General features: G+C 47.1%; 1 protein-coding gene across 1 annotated transcript in view; it reads right to left on the bottom strand.

The window, feature by feature from the left end:
* The window catches only part of GNPAT (glyceronephosphate O-acyltransferase), a 67,949-nt gene that overhangs the window by 15,086 nt on the left and 25,256 nt on the right, over positions 1 to 27,607 (bottom strand). Inside the window, exons 5-7 of the mRNA XM_068116199.2 lie at positions 26,882 to 27,009; positions 21,987 to 22,062; positions 21,741 to 21,892 (exon numbers count right to left, since the gene is read on the bottom strand). Coding sequence (XP_067972300.1) covers positions 21,741 to 21,892; positions 21,987 to 22,062; positions 26,882 to 27,009 — 356 coding nt within the window. The remainder of the gene's footprint in view (positions 1 to 21,740; positions 21,893 to 21,986; positions 22,063 to 26,881; positions 27,010 to 27,607) is intronic.

Below are 27,607 nucleotides of genomic sequence, written 5' to 3'. Positions count from 1 at the left end.
CCTTCCGAGTGCTGTCGTATCGATGTGGTGTTCCAAAGCTCTATCGCTTTCTCAATCTGTTTTGATCTTGTACAATTTCATGCATTTTATCATCCATTAATGTGGGACATTGTCAAAAGCCTTTTCGTCGTCTATCCATGCTGTGGATAATTTGGTCTGTGTGTCTGTGTATTTGTGTCTGTGTATTTGTGTCTGTGACTGTATGTGACTGTGTGTGTGCGCTTGTAAGATGCTTGAGTCCGTGATCACATACGGCCCATCACCAAGTTAACCATTTATTTGACGTAAACGAACATTGGTCACTTCCAAAACCATAAACAGGTTATGATTGCCGAATGGAATGGTGGTCGTGGGTACATGACAAGAATTGTTGTGATTTTAGTGCAAAAGCATGTATATATGTATGCATTTATGTATGTATATATTGTTACGGTCCGCGGATTAGATGTTACTTACCGAGCAGAGGTACCGCGGCCGAACAGTTGTTCCCCGACTAAACCCGATTCACCCAAACGTTGGCCGTATCGCGCCACAGATATTCAATGTGGAAAAGACTAAGATGACGACTGCAAAGAGGAAGAAGAAGAAGACGTACAGAAGAGTAACGGGGTTTATTATTTACACACACATAAGCAAAAAGAGCAGTCACGATTATTTACAGGGGACATGAAAAAGCAGGTAACACAGTGCAAATTACTAGCTTATACAGACTTAGTTTACTACCCAGGACAGCACGAACAGAACAAACTCACGTACGCAAATGGATGGAAGGGTAGGAATCGTTTGGAGGGATGAGCAGGTGGGATCACAGGGCACAGCGAGCAGGTCCACTCCGGGCGGGAAGCAAGGAGCCGGCAGCTCCTTGTATTTGGCTTTACAGCGCACGCCGGCAGGGCCACTCGGCAGGTTGAAACGGGGCTGGTTGAAGCGGCTCTTTGTCAAAGGCTTTTCGTATCTCTCACGCAACTCCGGTGCAACTCTGAACTCTCTCCCGGTGGACTGCCAAACCTCTTACGCACCTGGACTCCTCTGCCGTATCTCTCGTGTAGCTTGTTCCAGCGATCGTTGCACCCTTCTGTCCAAACCTTCAGCGCGGGTCTGACACGCCCTCTTCGGTTTCGGTACCGCCCTCCCCCCCCCCCCCCCCCCCCGTGCTCTGTTTCGTGACCTTGTATGGTAATCCCACGGGCTTGTCTCCTTATTTGGGCATGGCGCCGACGGCACGCCCTTCGTGGCGCGCCCTGGGCTTACCTCTCCCTGGCGACCCCGCCCCTCCTGTTCAAACAGAGCACGGAGCACATATTCACTATAGCAGCGAAATGAGAGGGCGTGCACCCCACGCTTGTGAACTGCTTTACCCGCAGATGGAGAGTTTGGCTGGGAAATGGAATGATTGAAGGGGAGCTATTCTTAATTGATTCGGTGCAATGGAGTGTCATTCTAATGGAAGACAAGGCCTTACTCTAAAACACATAATAAGATATAAGCTACTGAACAAGGGTTTTATCGTGTCCATCAATGGGGTGTTTCATGGAATTAACTACCGAGACGCCCTTTTTACCTTTACACAACTCTGGAGGCAGGAGGGGCCATATCCAACCAATGTTACACAACAATTTACCACTACAATACACACAATCAAAAAAATACAATCCTCATATCCGCAACACTGCACCCTCCTCCTCTTAGGCACGTCCCGGGCCTATAACTTTAATTTAGTGTGACACGTAGGTGTAGTTCCCTCTACTTTTAACCTGACCCTGAGTGCGACAGTTTTAAAACATAGATAAATATGTCCCGCTGCTCCATTGCACCCTGCCTAACAGACTCACGCCCACAGTTAACCGAATTGCGGAATGGTCTTCAAACTATACACTGACGGTGGGGAGCATTATTTACAATTGACGCTACTTTTATTTACAAAACTAACCCAGGACCTGTAATTGTTCTTTCTGGGGGGGAGACAGTCTGCTCTGCATCAATGCACCATGAAAGCACCCATAACGCACCAAAACATCCTCAAGCACCAATCGGTGCAGTCACCACAGTTCATCAATGTTCATGAATAAAAATAACCAAACAACCCCTAACCCTGCAGGTGGTCTCTTGCTCTTCGGCTCCCTCTGCTGGCTATTATTATTTGTTCTTCCAGATGTTGTCTTTTCTTTGCTGGCGGCCTATTTGTATTAAAACTTGCACCCGTGTCCATTTTTATTTATTTATGGCCCACAGGGGCCGACTAGTGTGGTTCACCTGTGGGGCATCGGTGCCCTGTGGCCCAGGTCCGCCAGCAAGATTTCGGGCCTTCATGGCCGGTTCCAGCAGAGGGGCCACGCCCCAACCCATGGGGTCCATAAGTGGTGCTCGGCCACAGACATGTGGTCCATAATGTGGTGCATCGATGCAGACAGCTGGTTCTGGGAGTTCCGGGCGCACAATGGCCGACTCACGCACGCTCCCCTCGGCGCCCAATGGCGCACAGGTCATGTGGGAGACAAAAGGGGGGAAGACAGATGAGCGAGGGGTAAGGTCACAAGGGTACACATCAATAAGGCAATGCAAGGTGAAGTGCGTACGGAGAGCGAAGTGAGAAAGCTCGTCCCTACCGTACGTCACCCCCCTGTCACCTACACTACCCTTGCCCTTACGCCATATGTACAAAAATCTACACATTTACAAATTCGTCGCTACTGTCACGTCTTCCCCATATTTCTTATATTCCAAATTCGTCTCCACAATCCCTCTATCCAAAATTTGCCATCACCCAATTCATCATCAACCCTCATAAGGAGGAAGAGATGGAACAACAAAGCACAATGTCACACCCACGTCATGATGCGTCTCACAATCCAAAACATTTGCACATAAAAAATAATCAAAACAACCTGGCATGGTGTGGAGTACCTGTCACCTCAGGTGAGTGGATGCAGATGGTGCGAGGAGATCCTTCATCCTATCTACCCTCTAAATGACTTTAACACTCTTTACTCTACCCGGGGTCTTTCCCTGCCAATCCATTGGCCAACTTACACTATGGGTTCTAAAAACCAATTCCCATTGACCAAACTGTGGTGCTTCTCAATTTGGGGTCTCACTCCCCCGATTCATCTCCCGGTGCCCTTGCACAATTTCTGGGCTGAGACGTGTAGCTCTCCCAGCAGGTCTACCCACCTGCACACCTCCACCACTGCAGTTGCCTCCCGAGCTTACTTGCTCCTCACCCTAACCTAACTAACTGGGGAAGGCCCCTCCTGGCTCTGTCACCCCTTGGTGCCCTCTGGCACTGGGCTACCCGGGTCCGTCCTCCGGATCCTCGGGCCCCATCCACAACAACTCTACCGGCTCCCAGAGCCCACCTGCGGCCTCACCTGGCCGACATCCTCACAGTGGTGGAGTGCCCAAACCAACTACACACACTAACAGGCTACACGCCCAGCCATTTCCACGTCACTAATGCACCCATCCAATCACCATTCTTCCACCCGCACCACAGATGCCAATATCCAACCACAATTTACCTATACCCTCTACCTAACACTTACACTACCCGCCCCGGGTATTCGTGATGGGGGTCCACTCTCCCCCCATTCACACCTTCGCACCATCCACTCCACTCCATAGTTTCCACCATACTCACTCCACGACCATCCATTCCAATACTCCAGATATTCCACACAACCATTTATTCCATACACCTGTTCTCCATTCACCTGTTGTTGCACACCTGTGCACTCACACCTGGTGCCACCTGCACCCTCCTCCTCTTCCTGGACCAGTTGGTCAACACAACACACCTCACCATCACCATCACTCAAACACTGCTCCATTCACCTGTTCAGTTGCACACCTGTGCAATCACACCTGCTCAATCACACCTGTTCACCATACACTTCCAATCCTCAACCACACGGCATCATCTCAACTACCTGTTACCCTGCTAACTTAGTGCTCCCCGTCTTCCCTTTAAACTAAGCACATACCACGTCATTATCATCCAAACTAATCTACCTGCGTCCCCACTACAGGTGTCAGTCACTAACTAACCTTGACGTTACCTAAGGTCATTTCTCTAGATCCCTACACACGATATATCCTAACCCTCCCGGGCTAGTTTTCACTGCCATCAACCCCATAAATCTAGTGCTCCTTTGCCCCCCGCTGTGAGGGATGGTGGATTGGCCATCCCACCACATCGGGGACGTCCCACTATCAATTTTGCTTACCAAATTCCAACCAATCAAAAATTTCCAATTACTGCCAATTCCATTCACTTTTCTAAATTTCGGATCAAAACCACTATCAGTATCACCATCATCATCACAGTCCGCTATATCCTAGCCTCGGTGCATCATGACATCATTAAACTCGGCTTCGTAAAGCCGAGCAATGAATTCGGGTGGTTTGGTCGCCTGCAGGTTGAATCCGTCCGGCTTTCGGTTCAAGGGAGGTGGTTTGGTCGGGCCGAGATTCCACGCACCATCTCGGCGCGGTACCTTGCGGTCCCGGGCCCGATGGCTCAATCTCCCCCGGTCGGAACCCCGTCCCCACCAGGGGGCACCGTTCCGCTTCCTCCCACTCGCCCTTGAACCGGACCGGTCGCCTCGCCCGCCAAGGCCCGGATTCGACCGTGCAGGGCGGGGCCAAGCCCGAATCGGCAACGACGCTTCGAAGAGAAACGACGCCGCATCGATCCGCGCCGGGCCCTGCATCCAACAAAGCACACCGCGCCCCGAGTGCTCGCATCGGCTATCCGTCGCCCTAAACGCTAACCTGGTTACCGTCGATGCTTCACCTGCATGCTCACACGCATACGCTACCCCTTTCACCCTCACAAAACCCGGCGTTCCAACGCCGTCCGTACATTCCACCAACGCTCTCCCTGTTACACACCACACCTCTCGCGCACACCTCGGTCCACACCTCTCCTCCGTAACACTCACCATGGGCGTGCACTCTTGCATCCACCCACTAACGCGCTCAGATGGGCTCTCCCACACTCGCGCTATGACCAACTCAGGTGTGCTTCCTCGCACACGTTCCACCACCACCTCACTCTCCGTGTCACACTCCGTACACCCCGACGTGCATTCTCGCTCGCACTCGGTTTCACACTCGCGCTCCGGTGTGCCCTCTCGCACCTGCGCCATCACCAACTCACTCTCCGTGTCACACTCCGTACACCCCGACGTGCATTCTCGCTCGCACTCGGTTTCACACTCGCGCTCCGATGTGCCCTCTCGCACCTGCGCCATCACCAACTCACTCTCCGTGTCACACTCCGTACACTCTGTTTCACACAGACCCTCCGACGTGCATTCCCGCTCGCACTCGGTTTCACACTCGCGCTCCGTAACACGCTCATTCCCCGATGCACACTTTTTTCCCACAAGCGCGCCATTTCCACTCACAGGGGACCCTTCACCAACGCCCGGGTGCCATATTGACCCCAATCGCGCGACAATTCTTTTGTCGCCAAACATCCTTCTACAAAATCTACCCGCACAATATACAGCACGACTCACCTGGGGGATTCCCTTCTCCACGCGCACCTGCAAACTCTTTATGTGGTTGGTGAGCACATCATTATGATTTGAGCAGGGACTTTGTACATATTCCATCTTTTCCTCCCGCCGCGAGTGGTTTTCTAAGTCCCCGGTCTCTGCAATTTCAATGCCCACTTCTTCTTTACTCACCTCGACGACCGTTGGCTTTAATAAAATTCCCTCTACCTCATCGGTCGCCGGCTTTTCCAAACCCCGTGTCGCGATTTCTACCCCCGTCATTGTACCCGCGCTTTCCTCCGCTTCGCTCAACCAGCGCTTCTCGACCCGCGTTACCTCGTCGTGCACCCCTGGGACCCTTTCGCCCACCATGCGATCCATGGTCTCCACACATTTTTGCATGCGGTCACCCATTCTGTCCCCAATCTTGCCGATTCGCTCCATATCGGCCCTCATTCCGTTCGTTATTGCTTCAATTTGGTTTCCCAATCGCTCAGTTTTTTTTTTTTTTTTTTTTTTTTTTAATACAAGATCGAGGCTCGTGAAAGAGCGAACATTAATCACACAGAAAGACAAACCGACACATAAAACATATAACATCGGGAGCGGTAGACAAGATGGGGAGAGAGGGGGAAGGACACAAACACAACATTTGAGAGCAGGGACCGAGAGACATGGAGACATCGAGAGATCTGAGAGAGGGCGAGGGCTTTGGGGGGGGGGGGGGCATGGGAAGGGGGCGGTAGGAGAGGTATAAAACATATGGACCCTGCCAGGACTTCCAGGAAAGAAGTTGGAATTTCAAACAAGGTGGATCTGGGGTGAATTAGCGGGGGTAGAAAAGATCAAGGTTTTGGATGGGGGAAGATAAGAGATGGTGGTGAACAGCTGTTTTAAAGACCTGGAGGGAGGAGTGGGATTGAAGGGAGTGAGGGAGTTTGTTCCAGAGGCGGGAGAAAAGAGGAATGAAAGAGTGAAGGTGAGCAGAGAGCCGAGATTTCGGCAGTTTAACCATCAGAGGGTTGCTGGCAGATCTTGTGCGACCTGTAGGAATATTTGGGGGACAGAGCACAGAGAGAGCTGGGGGTGCAAGGCCGGAGAGGAGTCGGTAGAAGACAGAAAGACCACCTACCTGCCTGCGGTGAGTGAGTGAAAGGCCCTCAGAGATAGCTTCATCGCGGGAGATTCCAATAATTCTGAAAGCTTTGGTTTCAACAGCGTGAAGCCGAGCTAGGTGTGAGGCAGGAGCACCGGCCCATAGGGGAGAACAGTATTCCATTGAGCTGCGGATGAAAGCCTTGTATGTGGTGAGGAGCTCAGGTGTGCCGAGGAAGGACTTCGCACGACGGAGGATGCCCAGTCGGCGACTGGCTTTGGAGGCCAGCTTGGAAATGTGGTTTTCCCAAGAAAGATCATGGCAGATAGTGAGACCCAAAATCTTGAGCGACAGAACTTCTTGGAGAGGATTGTTGAGAAAGTAGATGGGAGGGTTGTCCAGTCGATCTTTTCGGAGAGACATAGTAAGAGTGTGAGATTTGTCAGGATTGAAAGACATGTTCCACTTGTTTGACCAGTCTGTGATTTTGTCCAGGTCTTCAGAGAGTGAGGAGGCAGCAGACTGCCGATCTGAGGGAAGAGGAATGGAGCGGCAGAGAGTGGAGTCATCAGCAAAGAGATAGAGAGGATTTTCGAGAGAGTCAGAGAGATCATTGATGAAGACCAGAAAAAGCACGGGGCCCAGAACACTGCCTTGGGGAACTCCAGCCTGAACAGGAAGAGGAGATGAGAGAAACCCATTCAGGGCCACACGTTGACGACGACTAGAGAGGAAGTCCGCCAGCCATGCGTGGAGATTTCCATGGATACCAAAGGAGGAGAGTTTGGTGAGCAGAGCGGGGTGCCAGACCGTGTCGAAGGCACGTGATATGTCGAGGGAGACAGCTCTAATTTCCTGTTTGGCATTGAGGACCTCCATCCATTGTTGAGACAGCAGAAGCAGCATGTCCAGAGTAGAGTGACCTGGTCTGAAACCAAATTGATGATCAGAGATCAAGCCATTGGAGAAGAGGAAAGATTTCATATCCGAAGCAATGATGGATTCCATGACTTTGCTGATAATTGGGAGAAGGCTGATTGGTCTGTAGTTGCTAGGATCTGTTTTTGCACCTTTTTTGTGCAAAGCGGTGATGTTGGCTGATTTCCAAGCAGATGGCAGTTGACCTTGAGCAAAAGAGAGGGTGAAGAGAACAGAGAGAGGGTGAGATATAGCAGCAGAGCAGGATTTTAGGACCCGTGGGCTGATGCCGTCGGGTCCAGTTGCAGAATCAGAGTCGAGGGTTGACAGAAACTTTTCCACCTTGTCAGGAGGAAAGGACACGGAGTCCAGGAGCAGCAGGGTACGACTGGGTATGGTGGGTACAGAGAGGGATGGGTTTGGGACACAAGATTTAGAGGCAAACACAGAGTTGAGGCATTCAGCTTTTTCACGTGCGGAGTCAGCTGTGTAGCCGTTTGAGGTAAGGGAGGGGATGGAGGGGGAACAAACACCAGAAACGGATTTGACCAGACGCCACCAGGATTTGGAAGAGGGAGACAGATAAGAGAGTTCGGTCTTGAGAACGGAGAGATATTGTTTCCTGGCTCTCCTGAGGGTGGACACACACTTGTTTCGGGCTTTGTGAAAGGAAATGAGATTTCCTTCCGTTGGATTTGCTTTCCAGGAGATGAAGGCAAGTTGTTTCTGGGCAACAGCCTCACAACAAGATTCCGTGTACCATGGACGGGAGGAAGGGTATGACAACTGAAGACGAGATGGGATAAATCTGTGCATGAGAGAGAGCAATTTACTTTAGAAGAATTCCCAGGATGAGTTGATGTCAGAGGTGGTAGAGATGGGAGACCAGTCCAGATGATTGATGGCTGCTTGAAGACCTTGCCAGTTGGCCTGAGTGAAATGCCAGACTCGTCGACGCTGAGCAGGCTCCCTGAGGATGGTCAGAGAGATGTCCACTTTAACAAGGACATGATCAGATGATCCGATCGGAGCAGAAGAAGAGCAGCAGACATTTTCAGGGAAGTTAGTCATAACCAAGTCCAGAAGAGAAGATGTTCCGTTGACTGAGATCCGGGTCGGGAAATTGACAGATTGTGTCAGTCCCAGTGAGTCGCAGAAGTCCTTTGCTGAGGAGCCATGGCTGGTGAGAGAGGTACCCACACCCAGCCAACTGGCATGATGACAGTTGAAATCACCACATATGAGGAAGAGAGAGTTGGGATGAGTAGATAGAAGTTGGTCCATATCATCAGACAGCGAGATGTAGATGGAGTCATCACTGTTTGGTGGACGGTACAACACACATATGAACAAGAGGTGGGAGCGAAGGGGAAGCCGTAGCCAGAGGTATTCCTGGGGGTGAGGTGGAGAGAGTGCAGTGCAGGGCGAGTGAGGAAGAGAGTTTTTGATAAAGATAGCAACCCCGCCTCCAGGACGAGGCTCAGGTCTATCATACCGGAGGAGGGAGTAGCCCGGGAGAGATACTATGGAATCAGAGACATCATAAAGGAGGAAAGTTTCTGTTAAGCAGATCACGTCTGGTTTGACAGAAGCAACCTGTATGGAGAGATCAGTTAAGTTTGACCGAAGGCCCCGGATGTTTGAGGTCCATACTGTTAATGAAGAGGAAGGGGGAGCATCAGATACAGAACAGGAGGGAGGAGGGGTAGGGTAAGATGTGGAAGAGGTGGAAGAGGTAGGGAGAGCTGTTGAAGGTGTGTCAGAGATTTCAGAATAGCTCGGAGAAAGGGAAGGATGGGGCGGACAAAAGGTTTGATGGTGATTGGGTGAGCCACAATGAGGTGTTATTTGAGGAGGGGGAAGAGCGAGGCAGAAGGTTGGGGGAGATGGAGGTGAGAGTTTGAAGGGGGAAGAAGCGGGGAGGACGCTTTGAGGAGGGGGAGTGAGAGGGGGGAAATTGAGAAGCAATGAGGGTGGGGAGATTTGAAGGGGAGGGGTGAGGGGGGAGTTTGGGAGGGAAGGGACAAGGGGAGGGATTTGAAAGGGATGGGATATGGGGGAGATTTGGAGGGGAGGGGTGAGGCAGGAGTCTAGGAGGGGAGGGGCGAGGGGGCGTCTTGGCGGGGAGGGGTGAGGGGGTAGTTTAGGAGGGAGGGGGCAAGGGGGGAGATTTGAAAGGGATGGGTGATGGGGAAGATTTGGAGGGGAGGGGTGATGGGGAAGATTTGGAGGGGAGGGGTGAGATTGGATTTTTGAAAGTGTACGATTTATGGGAAACGAACATTTATTGCAAAATGAGTTTCTTGTGACCTTCGAGTTAAAAATACGTTTAAGGACGCTGGATGGAGGATGGAGTGCAGGAGAGTTTAGGGAATGTAGAAAAAAGGCACTATAGGAGATGGATATTTTTTTTGGGATGAATCGATTTGGTGAGCAAGTCGAAAGCAGCCTTTTAAAGAAGAAGAAGAAAAAGGTGTTATAAAATATGACGGAATACATAACTTGAGGGGAAAGTGTAAACATTGAAGGTTAATGAGTGAACCGCTGAGAGAAAAACAAAGCCTCAAGGTTGTACAGTGCACACTGTACAAGGCCTCAAGACACGACACGAATTAACACGATTTTCAATACAGGTATGAAAGATTTGCACCGAAAAATGTTCGTCGGGACACAATATACGTACAACACCATAAATAAATACAGTTTTAACGAAAATACAAATGGGAACAATCACTTAACTTCGATTTCAAATCGTTCGCGACGTGGCAAAGGCCTTGCTCGCGACACGGCAAACAGACGATCAATTTATGAAAGATAAACACCGAGAAACAACCAAAGTTGCACACAATAACTTCACACACCGAAAGATAAATACAGTTTCGACAAAATACAATTGTGAACAGACTTAACTTCGAAAAACGTGGAGACCGTGTGGAGCTTCGAAAATCCCTCCCACCGTCTCCGAGATCTCCGAGATCTTAGCCCTCCTTTCGTTCGTTATTGCTTCCATTTTGTTTAACAATCGCTCACTGTTCCTGTCCAAAAGGCCCTCCATTTCATTACTCAATTTCTCCCCGTTTATTCTCAGCATCTCGGCGAATTGCGCCATGAAGTTCCCCACATCAAAGCCCGCTGCTACGGTCACGGGCGCGGCAAAATTTGGTGCCGCTGTAACCACGTGCGCGAGAGCGCCATTTTGTGCACCTGATACCCCCTCAACCACACCTTCTTTACTCTCCTCCACCATTTTCCCCACTTCTTCCCTGGGGTCCTGGGTCGATTCTACCCCGTCTATTTCTCCCACCGACATCCCGTCGCCTTGACCAGCCATGGCGCGATTTCAAAATTCGGGTTTTTCTTTAAAACAAACCAAATTTCGGTACTTTGTAATTTTGAGCGCGTTAAACGCTTCAGGTCCGAATCCGACACTCCCTGACACCAATTGTTACGCCACTAGTACAATTGGTGTTCCAAAATTTGGGCTAAATAAATTTAGTCCCAGGTCCGAATCCCAACTCCTGACTACCAATTGTTACGGTCCGCGGATTAGATGTTACTTACCGAGCGGAGGTACCGCGGCCGAACAGTTGTTCCCCGACTAAACCCGATTCACCCAAACGTTGGCCGTATCGCGCCACAGATTTTCAATGTGGAAAAGACTAAGACGACGACTGCAAAGAGGAAGAAGAAGAAGACGTACAGAAGAGTAACGGGGTTTATTATTTACACACACATAAGCAAAAAGAGCAGTCACGATTATTTACAGGGGACATGAAAAAGCAGGTAACACAGTGCAAATTACTAGCTTATACAGACTTAGTTTACTACCCAGGACAGCACGAACAGAACAAACTCACGTACGCAAATGGATGGAAGGGTAGGAATCGTTTGGAGGGATGAGCAGGTGGGATCACAGGGCACAGCGAGCAGGTCCACTCCGGGCGGGAAGCAAGGAGCCGGCAGCTCCTTGTATTTGGCTTTACAGCGCACGCCGGCAGGGTCACTCGGCGGGTTGAAACGGGGCTGGTTGAAGCGGCTCTTTGTCAAAGGCTTTTCGTATCTCTCACGCAACTCCGGTGCAACTCTGAACTCTCTCCCGGTGGACTGCCAACCCTCTTACGCACCTGGACTCCTCTGCCGTATCTCTCGTGTAGCTTGTTCCAGCGATCGTCGCACCCTTCTGTCCAAACCTTCAGCGCGGGTCTGACATGCCCTCTTCGGTTTCGGTACCGCCCTCCCCCCCCCCCCCCCCCCCCGTGCTCTGTTTCGTGACCTTGTATGGTAATCCCACGGGCTTGTCTCCTTATTTGGGCATGGTGCCGACGGCACGCCCCTCGTGGCGAGCCACGGGCTTGTTTCCTTATTTGGGCATGGGGCTGAACAGCCCCGCCCTTCGTGGCGCGCCCTGGGCTTGCCTCTCCCTGGCGACCCCGCCCCTCCTGTTCAAACAGAGCACGGAGCACATATTCACTATAGCAGCGAAATGAGAGGGCGTGCACCCCACGCTTGTGAACTGCTTTACCCGCAGATGGAGAGTTTGGCTGGGAAATGGAATGATTGAAGGGGAGCTATTCTTAATTGATTCGGTGCAATGGAGTGTCATTCTAATGGAAGACAAGGCCTTACTCTAAAACACATAATAAGATATAAGCTACTGAACAAGGGTTTTATCGTGTCCTTCAATGGGGTGTTTCATGGAATTAACTACCGAGACGCCCTTTTTACCTTTACACAACTCTGGAGGCAGGAGGGGCCATATCCAACCAATGTTACACAACAATTTACCACTACAATACACACAATCAAAAAAATACAATCCTCATATCTGCAACAATGTGTATGCATTTATGTATGTATGCAGGTATGCATGTGTGTATGCATGTATGTGTGTATGTATGCATGTATGTATGTGCTTGTATGTATGTATTTATGCATGCATGTATGTATGTGTATGTATGCATGTATGTATGTATGCATGCATGCATGTATGTATGTGTATGTATGTGCTTGTATGTATGTATTTATGCATGTATGTATGTGTCTGTATGCATGTATGTATGCATGCATGTATGTATGTGCTTGTATGTATGTATTTATGCATGTATGCATGTGCTTGTATGTATGTGTATGTATGTGCTTGTATGAATGTATTTATGCATGTATGCATGTGCTTGTATGTATGTGTATGTATGTGCTTGTATGTATGTATTTATGCATGTGCTTGTATGTATGCATATATGTGCTTGTATGTATGTATTTATGTATGTTTGTATGTATGTGCTTGTATGCATGTATATATGTATGCATGTATGTATGCATGTATGTATGTTTGTATGTATTGTTACGGACGCGGTTTAGATGTTATTTTGACCGAGCGGTTGGTATGACCGCGACCGAACAGTTATTCCCCGACTAGACCCCGATTCCACCCAGACGTTGACCAAATCGCGCTATGCTAAATCAATGATGGAAAGGACACAACGACTGGGATAGATGAAACGACGCAAGGGGTACAGTTCTCAAGACCTCCGGAGGAGGGTATAATTACAGTGGTGGAGAAAAGGGGGTAGATTACACGGCAGAGTGAGGTAAAAGACACAGAAGAGATGGGCACTTAATTACCGTCTTATCTTATCCCAGACAGACCACAGACAAACGGAACAAGGCTGACTTACACAGGGATTGATGGCAGGAAGGGACAGGTAGTCGATAGCACAAGGTGCACCTTGGCTCGGGGACAGGATAAAGCACGGTCCAGTCCAGAGATGTGGGGAGGCCTCACAGCGCTCGGAGGGTACGTCTTGCTTGCTCCAAGCTCAGCGCGCATCTGACGTCACCTCCCTCTCCCTGCGCATGCTCAGCGGGGAGTGACACGCCCTCGGCTGGTTGGCTCCGCCCCCCTGGGGCCGGTCCGCCGCTTCCATTGGGTGCGGGGGTTACCGGGCTCCGCCCTTGACGAGGAGCTGACAGGGAGCCCCTATTTGGTAACCCCGTCGAGCACATGTTCGATGGCGGCTCGTTGGGAAGGCCTCATGCCCTCCCAACACCCCCTACCAACCAAGCCGGAGTGAGGACGCGCACTCCCTGTGCACGCCGCCGCCGTTGCTGTTGTTGTTGTTGTTGTTGTTGCTGAACCGTGAGGAAGAGCTGCGGGGAGGTATTGGGAGGTCCTAAACTTCCTAACGGTGCCATACAATCACATTCTGGTGCAACGAAGGGTCAGAATTAATGGAAACGAGTCCTTAACTGACAAAGACTAAGAATAACTAGCAAGATGTCCTATAGTTGTCTTACATGAGATGCGGTGAACCTGGGCACGACATTTAATGGGGGAAATAGGGGGATGTCGGGTCTACAGAGTGTTGTTTACAGAAAATGGGACTAGGGAATGGGGGATTGGGGATAGTTGGGAAGTATTGAGGAAATAGGGGAATATTTACAAGCGGATATGGATGGATGCAAATCCCATATCCGCAACAGTATATATGCATGTATGTGTGTATGACCCAAGTAATGTTTCCATTCAAAAGACTTTATTTATTATTATTAATAATTACTCCCGCCAAGGAGTAATGCATTCGATCGTGTCCGTCCGTCCGTGTGTGTGTATTGAAACCTCGAGGAAGAACGGTGCCCAGCTGATGATCCGTGCAGTCGGGAAACTAGTCAATTGCTTACAGGTTAAGGTTCTTCCTTTAGGTGGAGAAACTATGTTTGAGGTTTACAATTTAAATAAAGTTGAACATGGGATGTTGTAAAATTAACATCATTTACAACAATCCTTTAAATTATTTAAGTTTAGGAACAACCGATACTGTACAATTAATTAAGTGTGTGTGTGTGTGTGCGTGTGTGTGTGTTCGTATGTTCGTGTGTTTGTGAACAAGATATCTGGAAAAGTTCTGAACGGATTTGGATGAAAGTTGGTGGGATGATTGCCCTTGGAATAAGGAAGAATTGATTAGTTTTTGGTGAAGCTCAGGATATTATTCCGGATCCAGGAATTTTTTGAAGGATTTTTTACCATTGGAAGATGGGGCTCAGCAGCGGCCACCCACGGCGGGAGTATGCGCTCCACTGAGTGGCGTTCTAGTTGTTATGTTATTTATATTTAACTATAACGGCACTCAGTAGAGAACATACCTCCACCTGGTGAACAGTTTACGTTTTGTATCTCAGAGTAGACCAGAAAATCACAATACATAATTTATATAATGTAGAAACATTCTTCACCAAAATTGAATCGATTAGTCCTTGTCAGACACCCAACCTGCCCACCAAGTTTCGTCCAAATCCGTCCAAAACTTTTTGAGATATCCTGCTATGTATCGTTTTTGGCCCAATCTCTCAATGGTGAAGAATCGCTTTAAAAAAATCTACTATACGGATCCGAATCCGGATCTTCACCAAAATCGAATCATTTCGTCCTTGTCAGATCCGCTACATCTTTGCCAAATTTCGTTTTTTTTGTTTTTTTTTGTATACAAGATCGAGGCTCGTGAAAGAGCGAACATTAATCACACAAAAAGACAAACAGACACACAAAACAAATAACATCGGGAGCGGTAGACAAGATGGGGAGAGAGGGGGAAGGACACAAACACAACATTTGAGAGCAGGGACCGAGAGACATGGAGACATCGAGAGAACTGTGGGAGGGAGAGGGCTTTGGGGGCAAGGCATGGGAAGGGGGAGGGGGGGGTGGGAGAGGTATAAAACATATGGACACTGCCAAGACTTCCAGGAAAGAAGTTGGAATTTCAAACAAGGTGGATCTGGGGTGAATTAGTGGGGGTAGAAAAGATCAAGGTTTTGGATGGGGGAAGATAAGAGATGGTGGTGAACAGCTGTTTTGAAGACCTGAAGAAGTTCGCATAACGTTTGAATCCGCCTACAACTTTTTGAGATATCTTCTTCACAGACAGACAAACAAACAAACCATAAGTAAAGGGACAACCCATAAAGGGTGAAAACATAACCTCCATCCACCTTTGGTGGCGGAGGAAATAATAATATTATTTTGTATAGAAAGCACACGTGACACATAAATAGTTATTTCAAATAATTTCACAGGAAAAGAAAAATTGTGGACAGAGTTGAAGAGTTTGTAAAATGTGCTTTAGTGACACGCTAGTAATGTATACAGGTTTATTTGCTCATGCAAGTACGTTTTCAGGAACATTCTATGTATGGGGAGAGGTGAGTAATCTTACTATAATTCACCAAATGTCCGTCTGTCCGTCTGTTGGAAGGTATCGTAAAAACTGCTGAACCGATCGCAAAGATATTTTGGGTGGGTAATCCTGGGACCCCTGGGAGTAAAATAGGCTATTTAGTTTTCCCAATTTCAGCTATGGTCTCCAGCATTCTCAGGTTTGGACTCCCGCATAACATTCGCGTTCGCATAACGTTCATTGTGACGATGTTCTCATTGTGACGATCTTACTATAATTCACCAAATGTCCGTCTGTCCGTCTGTTCGAAGGTATCGTAAAAACTGCTGAACCGATCGCAAAGATATTTTGGGTGGGTAATCCTGGGACCCCTGGGAGTAAAATAGGCTATTTAGTTTTCCCAATTTCAGCTATGGTCTCCAGCATTCTCAGGTTTGGACTCCCGCATAACATTCGCGTTCGCATAACGTTCATTGTGACGATGTTCTCATTGTGACGATCTTACTATAATTCACCAAATGTCCGTCTGTCCGTCTGTTCGAAGGTATCGTAAAAACTGCTGAACCGATTCGCAAAGATATTTTGGGTGGGTAATCCTGGGATCTCCAGGAGTAAAATAGGCTATTTAGTTTTCCCAATTTCAGCTTTGGTCCCCAGCATTCTCAGGTTTGGACTCCCGCATAACATTCGCGTTCGCATAACGTTCATTGTGACGATGTTCTCATTGTGACGATGTTGTGATGATGTATGTGTTCACGGTAGTGTTTGACGTGACGGTGATAATGTAATTTCGTAATGTTTTTCGTTTCGTAATCCTTTAATGAACGTTTAATGTTTAATGAATGTTTAATGCCCTTCGATGTCCGGGGCCACACGCCCACGACACTGGACGGGCCAGCGTGTACCTTGCTCTTCGCCATCAGGCTCGGGTAAACCGCTGAGCCCCATCCCTGATGGGGACTAGGGCTTGAGACAGTGTCCCACGAACGAGGAATTCCCAGTAAGCGCGAGTCATCAGCTCGCATTGATTAAGGCCCTGCCCTTTGCACACACCGCCCGTCGCTACTACCGATCGGACGGTTTGATGAGATCCTCAGATCAGCCCCTGCACGGGCCGTTCTCGGCTCGTGCCGGTGCACCGAAAAGATGAGCGAACTTGACTGTCTCGAGGAAGTAAAAGTCGTAACAAGGTTTCCGTCGGTGAACCTGCGGAAGGATCATTATCGGAACATGAGAGTGAGCGAGACGTACGTGGTACGTGATCGTCCATGTACTGTTTTAGCCATGTACTGTTTAGATTTTGATGATTTGCATGTGATACGATTCAACGGATGTTTATATGAATCGTTTAAAATAAAAAAGCCTTCAATTTCTGATATTTTACCTTTTCATTTGGACTTCCCAATTGAAGCCCCGCCCATAGGGCGTGTACTGTTGCTCATTAATGAAATTCAACCTGTGCCAAACAAAATTTAATTTCAATGTCGAACAATTTATTTCAACACCCAAAGTAACGACGAGTCAGAAATGGCCGTCCCAATTCAGGTCTGCACCTGCTAAAAGACGAGGTGAAGAAGCAGAATATCGAGAGGAGAGTGTTCCTGTTGATAGACTGGATGCTGATGGGGATTTTTTTTTTTTTTTGGTATACAGAATCGAGGCTCGTGAAAGAGCTAACATTTATCACACAAAAGAAAAATCAAACAGACACACAAAGCATATAATAAGAGGAGTGGTACACAGATGGGGAGAGAAGGGGAAGCACACAAACACAACATTTGAGAGCAGGGACATCGGGAGATGTGTGGGGGGAGAGGGCTTGGGGGGAGGAGGCATGGGAAGGGGGTGGGGTGGGGTGGGAGAGGTATAAAACACAACGACACTGCTACGACTTCCAGGAAAGAAGTTGGTATTTCAAAATAGTGTATCTGGGGTGAAATTAGCGGGGGTAGAAAAGATCAAGGTTTTGGATGGGGGAAGATAAGAGATGGTGGTGAACAGCTGTTTTAAAGACCTGCAGGGAGGAGTGGGATTGAAGAGAGTGAGGGAGTTTGTTCCAGAGGCGGGAGAAAAGAGGAATGAAGGTGAGCAGAGAGTCTTGAGTGAAATTCGCACGTTCATCCATCATGTTCGTCTGTTTCTCTCTCTCGCTCTCTCTGGTTAATGTTTTGGAACAATGTCACGTCTCTCTCTATCTATCTCTATCTCTATAGTATTCTTCTGCCCTTTAAAGCAATGGTGAGTTATCTTGACTAGACATCTTTTTCTGTCAACACCTGTAACCTTAACTCCTGGGTGGTCGTGTGTGCTGTTATTCATTCCTTCGCTTTTACTTGCAAAGTTGAAACTGTAAATAAAACTAACTGTATACGAGTTCTTTAGAAATAGGCATTTGTTTTCTCTTAACGAATCTTTGCAATAGGCAGGTGTATGCATTTTACAGCTATTGGCATGTATAATTAATTATCCATTTGTTGCAGTGAATGTTATTCAGAAAACAGTGGAAAAATTATATTATTTATAATTAAAATTATATGAATTTTATTGATTTATATATATGATTTTTATTTTCCGGGCAACCAAAATGTGACTTTCGGCAATCAAAGTTTGACTTTGGGCAACCAAAATTAGACTTTGGGTAACCAAAATTTTGAAATGGTTGCCCCAAAATAAGTTATTATTATTATTATCGAGCACACTCGGTATGGTACGAATAAATTCACAAAAGTCCCACTTGATTATAATGGAGTGAAATTGTCATGGAAACCATTGACATGTCAAAACGGCTAAATTGATCGTTCTGATTTTGGTGAACCAATTATGTGACCAAATATGCAAACCCTGTTCAAATTTCAAGTTAATTGGATGAAAATTTATAATTTTATGCGACTTGAACTTTGACGCTTTGAACTTTTGACCTCAAAAACAATATACTTCTGGGTTTTCATTGGTGACCCCCGCTCTAGCAGGGAAAATGGCCTTAAAATGCCTGTTGTTGTGTTGTTGTTGTTTTCATTGGTGAATAAATTCCATGACCCAATATGCACTTAGTCTGACAAACTAGCAAAGTACCTAGTCGAGATAGCACATTACTTGCTGAAACTAGATGGTATTCATAGAATATACTTATCCTGCGCATCAAACTTGTTTGAGCCAACTGTTCTGTTTTTCAACATTTTTTTTCTTTGATCCAATATGGCTGCCAGACCACGTGAGCGATGACATCAGAAATTTATATTCTCTAATATAATTGTAGCATAGATCATGCCCAATACATTTCAAACTGATCAGACTAAGCGTTGTCCCTGTGGAATTATGACGTCATAATTATGGCACCAATGACTATTCCCCCGATGGAGTTCTTTACAATGAGCCATGTTTCCATGCAGCGGTTTTGGAGATATAGAGGTGCAACATTTTTCGTTTTTTCCAAGATGGCGCCTGTACCACATGACCTATGATGTCATCATTATCATCAAAATATTTTACATGAGGTGCTCCTATGGTGAAAATGTCGTACCCATCAGACCAACAGTTGCTGAGAAAAAAAAATTCACAATGATCAGATAAGTTGTTCTTGTCGAATTATGACGTCATAACAAAGGCACAGATGACATCATCATTAACATATCTTATTCCCCAAGGGGAGTACTTGACAATGAGCCTTGGTTCAATTTTTTCCATGGAGCGGTTTCGGAGATATACATAGTGAGTTCAAAAAGTATCCGACCTTTATTTTTCGTGCGTAAAAAAAAGAAGCTAGGGAGGCGTTGATTGGTGCATGTATGTAGGCGATCCTAATGCGCACGCGTGAATTTTTTCCCACCTGCAGAAGCTGTCATTCGACGGCAGACCGCCGATGAGTGAGGACATGTAAGTGAGCGCCGTCGGATTTTCGTTTTTGACAAAATGACGGAAAAACTTGAACGACGCTACTGCATCAAATTTTGTGTTCTTTGGCCTCGGGGATGTTGGATGCTTCCATTGTGATGACTGCAACTTGGTTTCTGGGTCGTACCCATAAACCCAGGACTCATCGCCAGTGATCACTGTGTTGAGGAAGCTGGGATCGCTGTTTACAGTCTCCAGCATGTCCTGTGCGATCTCCAAACGGAGTTGCTTCTGCTCAATCGTCAGCAGCTTTGGTACGAACTTCGCTGAGATTCTCCTGAAGCCCAAATCCTCCTTCATAATGGAATGAATGGTGTTGAATCTTGCGGATCGTTTCCACTTGGGAATCGCCAAGCTTTACAGGTGGGAAAAAATTCACGCGTGCGCATTAGGATCGCCTACATACATGCACCAATCAACGCCTCCCTAGCTTCTTCTTTTTTACGCACGAAAAATAAAGGTCGGATACTTTTTGAACACAGTAGTAGAGGTGTAACCTTTTCCGATTTTTTTCCCAAGATGGCGTCTGTACCACGTGACCTATGACGTTATAATTATCATTTTAAAATTCTACAGGTGGAGGCGCTTCTATGGCACAGTTTCGTGTCGATCGGACCAACGATTGCTAAGAAAATGAATTTTTACAAGCGTTACGCCTAGGTCCCCCGTCGGGGAAGTGATGTGAGTTGACAAGGTGGAAGACGCAGAAAACATGCTATGATATGATATTTCGCTCACAAGGTTCAGACATACATGGAGGCGGCCATCTTGGATTTTGACGTGGTGACCCAATTTTCAATAGCATTCTTCCTTATGCCTAGATACACCCACACACCAGATTAGAAGTTGGTACTTCGCTTATTTTTCAAGATATTCCGCTCACAAGGTTCAGACATACATGGCGGCGGCCATCTTGGATTTTGACGTGGCGACCCAATTTTCAATAGGGTTCTTCCTTATGCGTAGATACACCCACACACCAGATTAGAAGTTGGTACTTCGCTTATTTTTCAAGATATTTCACTCACAAGGTTCAGACATACATGGCATCAGACATACATGGCGGCGGCCATCTTGGATTTTGACGTGGGTTGCACCAACACACCAAATTCGAATGCGGTCCTTCACTTACACACGCACGCCCGGACGGACACACGGACGGAGGGGAAAACCATAGTCCCCCTTTCGCTCCGCGGTGCGACGGGGGACAAAAATGCAGACAAGTACGGCACATGGCACACGTATATACCTGAATACTTAACCCTGCTTTTCGCTTCGCGAGCGCAGGGTAGAAAGTATAGTCTGTGTGTTGAAAAAAAGACTGTTCTAGATGTTCGTGTGGTGTGTGCCTAAAGGGGTCTAAAGGACTACAGGTGTAAGGGGTGTAAAGGTCTATAAGGGTATATAGGGTCGATAAGGCATCTAAAGGGTATTTTCCAATAGTAGTTAGGGTCTAAGGTGTTTAAAGGGTCTTAAGGAGTCTAAAGGGCGTAATGGGTCTAAAGGGTATTTTCCAATAGTATTTAGCTGGCTAAAAGTCTTAAGGAGCCTAAAAGGGTATTAAGGGGGTCTAAAAGGGTCAAGGGGCCAAAGTGGCCTCAAGGGCATAAAGGTATAAAATAATCTAAAAGGCAGGTTCCAATAGTACATAATTAATAGACGTAGTCATGGTCCAATAATAAGTAATTAATAGAGTGTACGCAAGGTCCAACTCATGTTCAAACAGAACATAATTAATATTTAAACATAAAACCAAATACTGCATTGGAGTCATCATAAGGAGCCAAAAAAAAGAAAAAAAGTAAAGAACAAAGATGGAGTCATCAGGAGGAACCTGGATCGGATCCGGGTTATAGACATACTCACATGGGTCGACAGAGGCTTCACCTCGATGAGGGTTCACCGTCCCCCCATGTTTTTCGGATTTATATACACAGATGTCAAGTCAAATGGATGACAATCGACGATTTATGTGACTTTGACCTTAAAAACAATAAGCGTCTTGCTTCTGACTACCTCTACCTTGCTTCTGACTACCTCTACCAGGTGGTTAAGTTTTGTGAAGCTCGGAGTAAAATTGCGACCTGCAAGCGATTGGCATACAAACAGACCAGACCAACTGTCCAGTGTCAGATGTTCCACGCGAAAGCCAGGACTCACAGACGTCGACTCCTTGGGCTTCGGAACCCCGACAAGTTCTCGAGCATACAAGTTCTCCTCAAGAATGCGCTCGTAGCTGATGCTGACCGGCACAAGAAGGGCATCGAACACCTGTGCTCTCAACAATGGCTCCATCACAATGCTCAGTAATCCTGTTGGGAAAGAACAAAGGTCAAAAAGAGTGAACAATGAACACCTCGTCAAATTTATCAACTGTGTGTCAAAACGAAGATGTCCTCACAGTACCAAGTTTTGGAGATAGAGATTTGTTTGACCGGCTCCGGGTGCCTTCCAGGAAAAACTCAAGCGGAGCATCACCATTCTGCAAAGTAAGAGAAAGCATTGGATCAGATCAATAACCATGCCATATGCAGAGCGTTGGTGCTGCTGAAGCAGTTTATATTGCTTGGGTTACAATCCTGGACGGGTCGCCACTCCGATGCAGGAAGTCAGGGCAGGAACTTGGAACTTGGCCAGAGTACCACCAATAGTGCTTACTCTTCGCAAAGGGCACCGTGGTATCTTTAGCGTCCGCCAAGTAATGCCAGCAGACGGGACGCTAGTTTAATTAGGCCGGTGCAAGATTTAAACACTTTTTATTGCTGAACATGCGTAAATAATCGTTCAATGCTGAAATCTTGTGCAACTATATGATCTACCTTTGGCAAGTTGTGCAGGAAATGACATGAACACTGGTCAAAGCATTGTGGGTTAAATTGAGATGGTGGCGGACATATTCACTAGTGCTGTTCAGCACATTATAATCCTCAAGTTACTTGTGAAGAACATCAAACCAGACGAAATCCACTGGAGAGATTGTCTGCACAATTTGGCAATGCATGTCAGACATTCTTTCACAAGCACATTCTGGATGTATTAATGGTGCAGTGGGTTCAATCGGTGACGTTTCATCAACGTACCTGTAATCTTTTTCTTTTTTTAAAGTCTCTGGTATGGTTTTAAGTCCAAGGTTTGAAGCACTGACCTCCCAGACTCACAGCGGATGCTCTAACCATTATGCTACTTACCAACCACATCCCCCTACCCTACCCTCACATTAAGGTGACAGCAATCAAGAAATTTTACCGCTACGTAAGCCGTAGGAAGACCCAAATACAGGCATCCCTCGTTATACGCCTGGGTTACGTTCCAGTAAACCGAGCTGTTTCACGGTTAACTGTATAGCGAACAATTGCACCTATGGGGAATAGGGGGATGTGTTCCAGGGGTGGAGGGGTTATCGCCCAACATGATGTTTTTTTGCACATGTATTGGAAAAATAAAATAAAAAGATCCAGTGTAAATTAAGCACAGAAATAACACACGTGTATAATATTTCAAATGATTTAACCACAAATACCATACAGTACAACTTGCGCAAATAAAAAATTGGATATATGGTTATAGCAAAGAGCTCAAGGGTTCACTCAGAGGGACAGGGTTGTCTAACTCCTCGCTCTCCCCTCCGCTAACATCGCTGCCGTCCTCGACGCTCTCACTGGATAAGATGGCAAGGCTGATAGATGGATTGGTGGTGGCACGGCTGGTATGCAGTGGTGGTGGAGGCATGGCTGGTAGAGGGAGCGGTGGTGGCACGGCTGGTATGCAGAGTGGTGGTGGAGGCACGGCTGGTAGAGGGAGTGGTGGTGGCACGGCTGGTAGAGAGAGTGGTGGGGGCACGACTGGTTTATTGCAGTGGAGTTGCAATATTTATTTGCTCTTATGAAGCCGTCAAGGGTATGATGGTAGGCCTTTTGTTTCTTCTGTTGATACAGAACTTGATAGCAGTTGACGGCACTGCGAACAGCGCAAGCCACCTCTCCATCCTCTGTATCTGAGAATCATTTTCTTGCAACAAGCCTTCCCTAGGTTCTTGACTGTGAGGGTCTTTTCTAGAGTAGGGGAGTGTCTGCTTCCTTTTATTCCACTGCTCCAGCTGGAGAAGCTCCTTGTCTGTCATTTCCTCTCCATGACGATCAAGGAGCTGTTCCACATCATTCTGGTCGGCCTCAGTAAAGCCAGCTTTACGTGCCAACTCCACTGTGTCCTTGTTTGCCTGCTGCACATTCCTCAGATTTATGTCCCCCTCATCAATTTCAGTAGATTTGTGGACACATTCTGGCCACACGTTTTCCACACATTTTTCCACAAGTTCATAGTTGAAGCAGTTACCTCATTCCAGGCATTGGTAATATTGCCGAGTGCCTTCTTGATATTGCACCCCCACCAAAACTCCTCGATTGTCATTTTGTCCCGCTCAATCTCCCCAATCTCGAGTCCATGGTGCGACAGAGGTAATAGCTCTTGAATGTGGCTATTATGCTTTGATCCATGTGATGAGGGAGGTGGTGTTGTGTGGGAAGAAGAGCACTTCAATGTTATGCGTCCACTGATCCATGTTGCGTGGGTGTGCAGGTGCACGGTCTAAAACCAACAAGAACGTGTCTACCAGGTTGTTGGCGGTGCAATATTCAGTTCATAGTTTTGAAAGGTAAACAATTACGTAATTTAAAGAGTGCAATTGTCATACAAGCCTTCGGGTTGGTGCCAGATGACGCCAGATTCTGGCAATGGGGGTGGGCCTTGTTGGCGGTGGGCCTTGTTGAAGCCTTTCAGCACACGAGGATTCTCTGAGTGATAAATTAGGAGAGGCTTCAGCTCACGTCTACCTCGGCATTACCACCTAGAAGTAATGTCAGCCTGTCCTTGGCTGCTTTGAATCCAAGTGCTGACTTTTCTTCCCGAGAGGTGAAGGTGCGAGAAGGCATTTTCTTCCAAAAGAGGCCAGTTTCATCAATAGTAATGACATGCTTCGGAAAATGGCCACCCTCCTCAATCTTTGCCTTTAAGATGTCGGGAAAGGCTTCAGCGGCGGCATGGTCAGCACGAGCTGACTCACCCGCCAAGCTCATGTCATGCAGGTGGGCACGTTGCTTAAACCTCTGAAACCATCCATGGCTAGCCCTGAATGCTTTCGCTGCTGCGCTCGTCTCCTCTGGGCCAAGTTTGATTTTTCATAGAATCCCAGACACTTTGCGCCTTCACCATGACTGTGGAGAGAGGGATCTGACGTTGTGTCTGACCGTTAATCCAGGTTGTTAACAGCCCCTATATGTTCTCCATGATGAGGTCCTGTGTGTGAGTAATCCTCTTTATGCTGGTCGGTGACACATTTTCTACAGCTTTCTTGATTCCCACCTTCTTTTGAGCAATCGTTGTGATGGTAGAGTGCGGTAGGCCTAGTGCGTCAGAGATCTTGGTCAGCCTTTCACCACTCTTGTACCATCTGATGACGTCAAACTTGATATCCAAGGTCACAGCTTTACGTACTGTTCTGTCACCAGCGATTAATACCGCTGGATGGCGAATGGCCGAACGATTTTGCTCCCGAGGCGAACTCCCGAATTTTTGGCGGTATGACGTGTGCAAGATGGAGGCTACGAAACGTTTACCTGAATGGAACAAAAGCAACACGGGTTTATTCCCGAACCCACGACAAAGAAACACGACAATAAATTCAACAAATATTAATTTAATGAAAATAAGCCAAAGAATGAAAATGAGTGCTGAGGTAAAACTAAAATTCTTATTTTGAAGTACCTCCGTACAATTATGAATACAACACAGGGGAAAGATAACAAAATCAAATCAAATCCCTTTTTATAATTCACTTAGCTCATCCAACGAGATCATTTGGTGAGGTCGGAAGTGGTGGCCAAATCCAACATGGCAGAGCGCCCAATATGGCGCCGGCCGACAACGCGAACGCACCGATCCGTGAAACGAGCAGCCAAGACGGCCCTCTCAGTGTTCTCCACCACCGTTCGGGAGGGACAGTGTGGTCTCCAGCTTCCTTGCACTAACAATAATCAAAGCTTCACAATCGTCGCAGAAAAATGCTCTCCTCAAAAGCACAACAAAATGGCCGAGCTTCTTCACCAGGACCAAGAGAGACGCGCTCTTGTCTTCTCCTTCTCTAGAAGCTTCTAGATGACCTCCCCCCGATCAATTGTAAAGCTCTTTCCAACTCACCCCATGCTCCTCTCTGACAATCATGACCTGCCGGCTCTTTCTCCACCTCCCCATCACACCACTCCGGGGGTGTGGCCTTTTTCCTTATTAGGTCCTTTGGGCGGGGCTTATTCCAATCGGCTCTGCATGGGTTCTGTCGGCAGTTGTTGTTTAATGGACATTTTCATGGCCGGCCTTGTCAGCAAAGCGTAGAGGGGAAATTACAGAGGAGAAATCACGTACTGGGGAAAATTAGCCTTAATCCCTACACTAATAATTATCACTGCTTCACCCCTCGTGTGAAGAACACATAAACAATCTTAAGCTACAGTTTCCCTACTTAAGTACACCGAGATTTCTCCTACACGTCCACGGTCCATGCTACATCCTATACAGTTCTACCTTTACTATGGGATCCTTTTATCTACCCCCATAAACGTAACAGTACTTTCTTAGCACACAAAGGTGCAGTCGGTGATTGAGGTGGACGTTTGGCAGGCATCTCGATGCTATTATCAATATGTGCTGTTTTTTCAGGGGTTCAGACATACAGTGATATTATATCAGGAAGTAGCCCAACAGATGTCGGTGAGTCAGGTGATCATACGTGGCGAGTGGGCGGGGGGGGGGGGGGGAGGAGGAGGGAGGGGAGAGTACTGTATATCGAGAAGATTACATGGTAGAGAGATGCTTTTAGTTTTGAAACGGAGTGGTGTTTTTAACAATGTGCTAGCAAAACTTTTGTAAGACACAGCAGGAGGTGTATTTAGTTATGGATCAGGCCTAAGGGTGAACTTTTAAATTGCGCAACGTAGCGGTTTTAAATTCTGTCATAGGCATTCTAGTGAAACCTTGAAACATTTTTCTGCCATTGTACGAAATATGGTATCAATTAGAGAGAGCCGTTAGAGTGGAAAATTGTAAAGCGGACAGCCTTAAAGCGAGGGATGCCTGTACTGTATAGCAACCCCATGTTCAGCAAGCAGAGCATTTCCATTATCAAACTGCTCCCAGAGCATTTATTATAGAACAAACCTTAAAGCATACAATTTAACAAACAATTTACCTTTAAACCTCCAAAATAAGCTGTATATTTTTAATGTCTCCACTGTGCTTCATTACTCACATACCCGCACAATGGCCTGCACGTACTCGCTGAACACGGCCCAGTAGAAAGGATTATTGGAGAAGGAACGTCGCATGTAGAAGGCGCCAGATGCTTGCAGCATCTCACCCACGAGCCGCATTCCTTGGAAGTCTGGGATTCCAAACGTGAAAGCAATACAATGTTATACCAAAACAATAATAAATACTGTTGCAGCCATCGGGTTGTCCCAGTGTCCTGATACGAATCCCGACGGGAGCGTGAACAGCGGCTGACTGGTTCAATGGCTCCGAACCAGATCGCATGTCTATTGCCATGATACCATGTTAATGGGACCACGGAGTCATGCCGCCAGCCAATGTGTTGCGCTATTTTGGTGCCATGCACCTTATCTCTGATTAACGGCGAAGCGGAGCCGAGGAGGATCACAACACAGTCTTTTATAGGGTGCTGGTTGCCTTATCCAATTGGTCCTTTAACTGATGTGCCAAATTGCAAAAGTGATTATGACCACCCAAATTAACCCCGAGACCAAGTGTGTTTTTTGAAAATAACATAAAAGACAGATTCCAGAGGATAGAACATTAAATAAGGGTTCAAAGTCGTGGTGGTTTTTAGACACGCATATTGGGGAGGGTGGATGATGTCTGTCAATACATAAAGCGACAAATCTCTAATGTCCCAATTAAATTATCTCACGCTTACTCTAACCTTAAGAACTTTAGTTGGGGATATTATTAAACTAGGCTAA

Source organism: Myxine glutinosa, chromosome 5 (genome assembly GCF_964187855.1).
Source record: "Myxine glutinosa chromosome 5, kmMyxGlut1.1, whole genome shotgun sequence".
Classification (NCBI taxonomy): domain Eukaryota; kingdom Metazoa; phylum Chordata; class Myxini; order Myxiniformes; family Myxinidae; genus Myxine; species Myxine glutinosa.
Note: the sequence above shows the minus strand (reverse complement) of the source record. Positions and strands in the feature narration are given on the sequence as shown.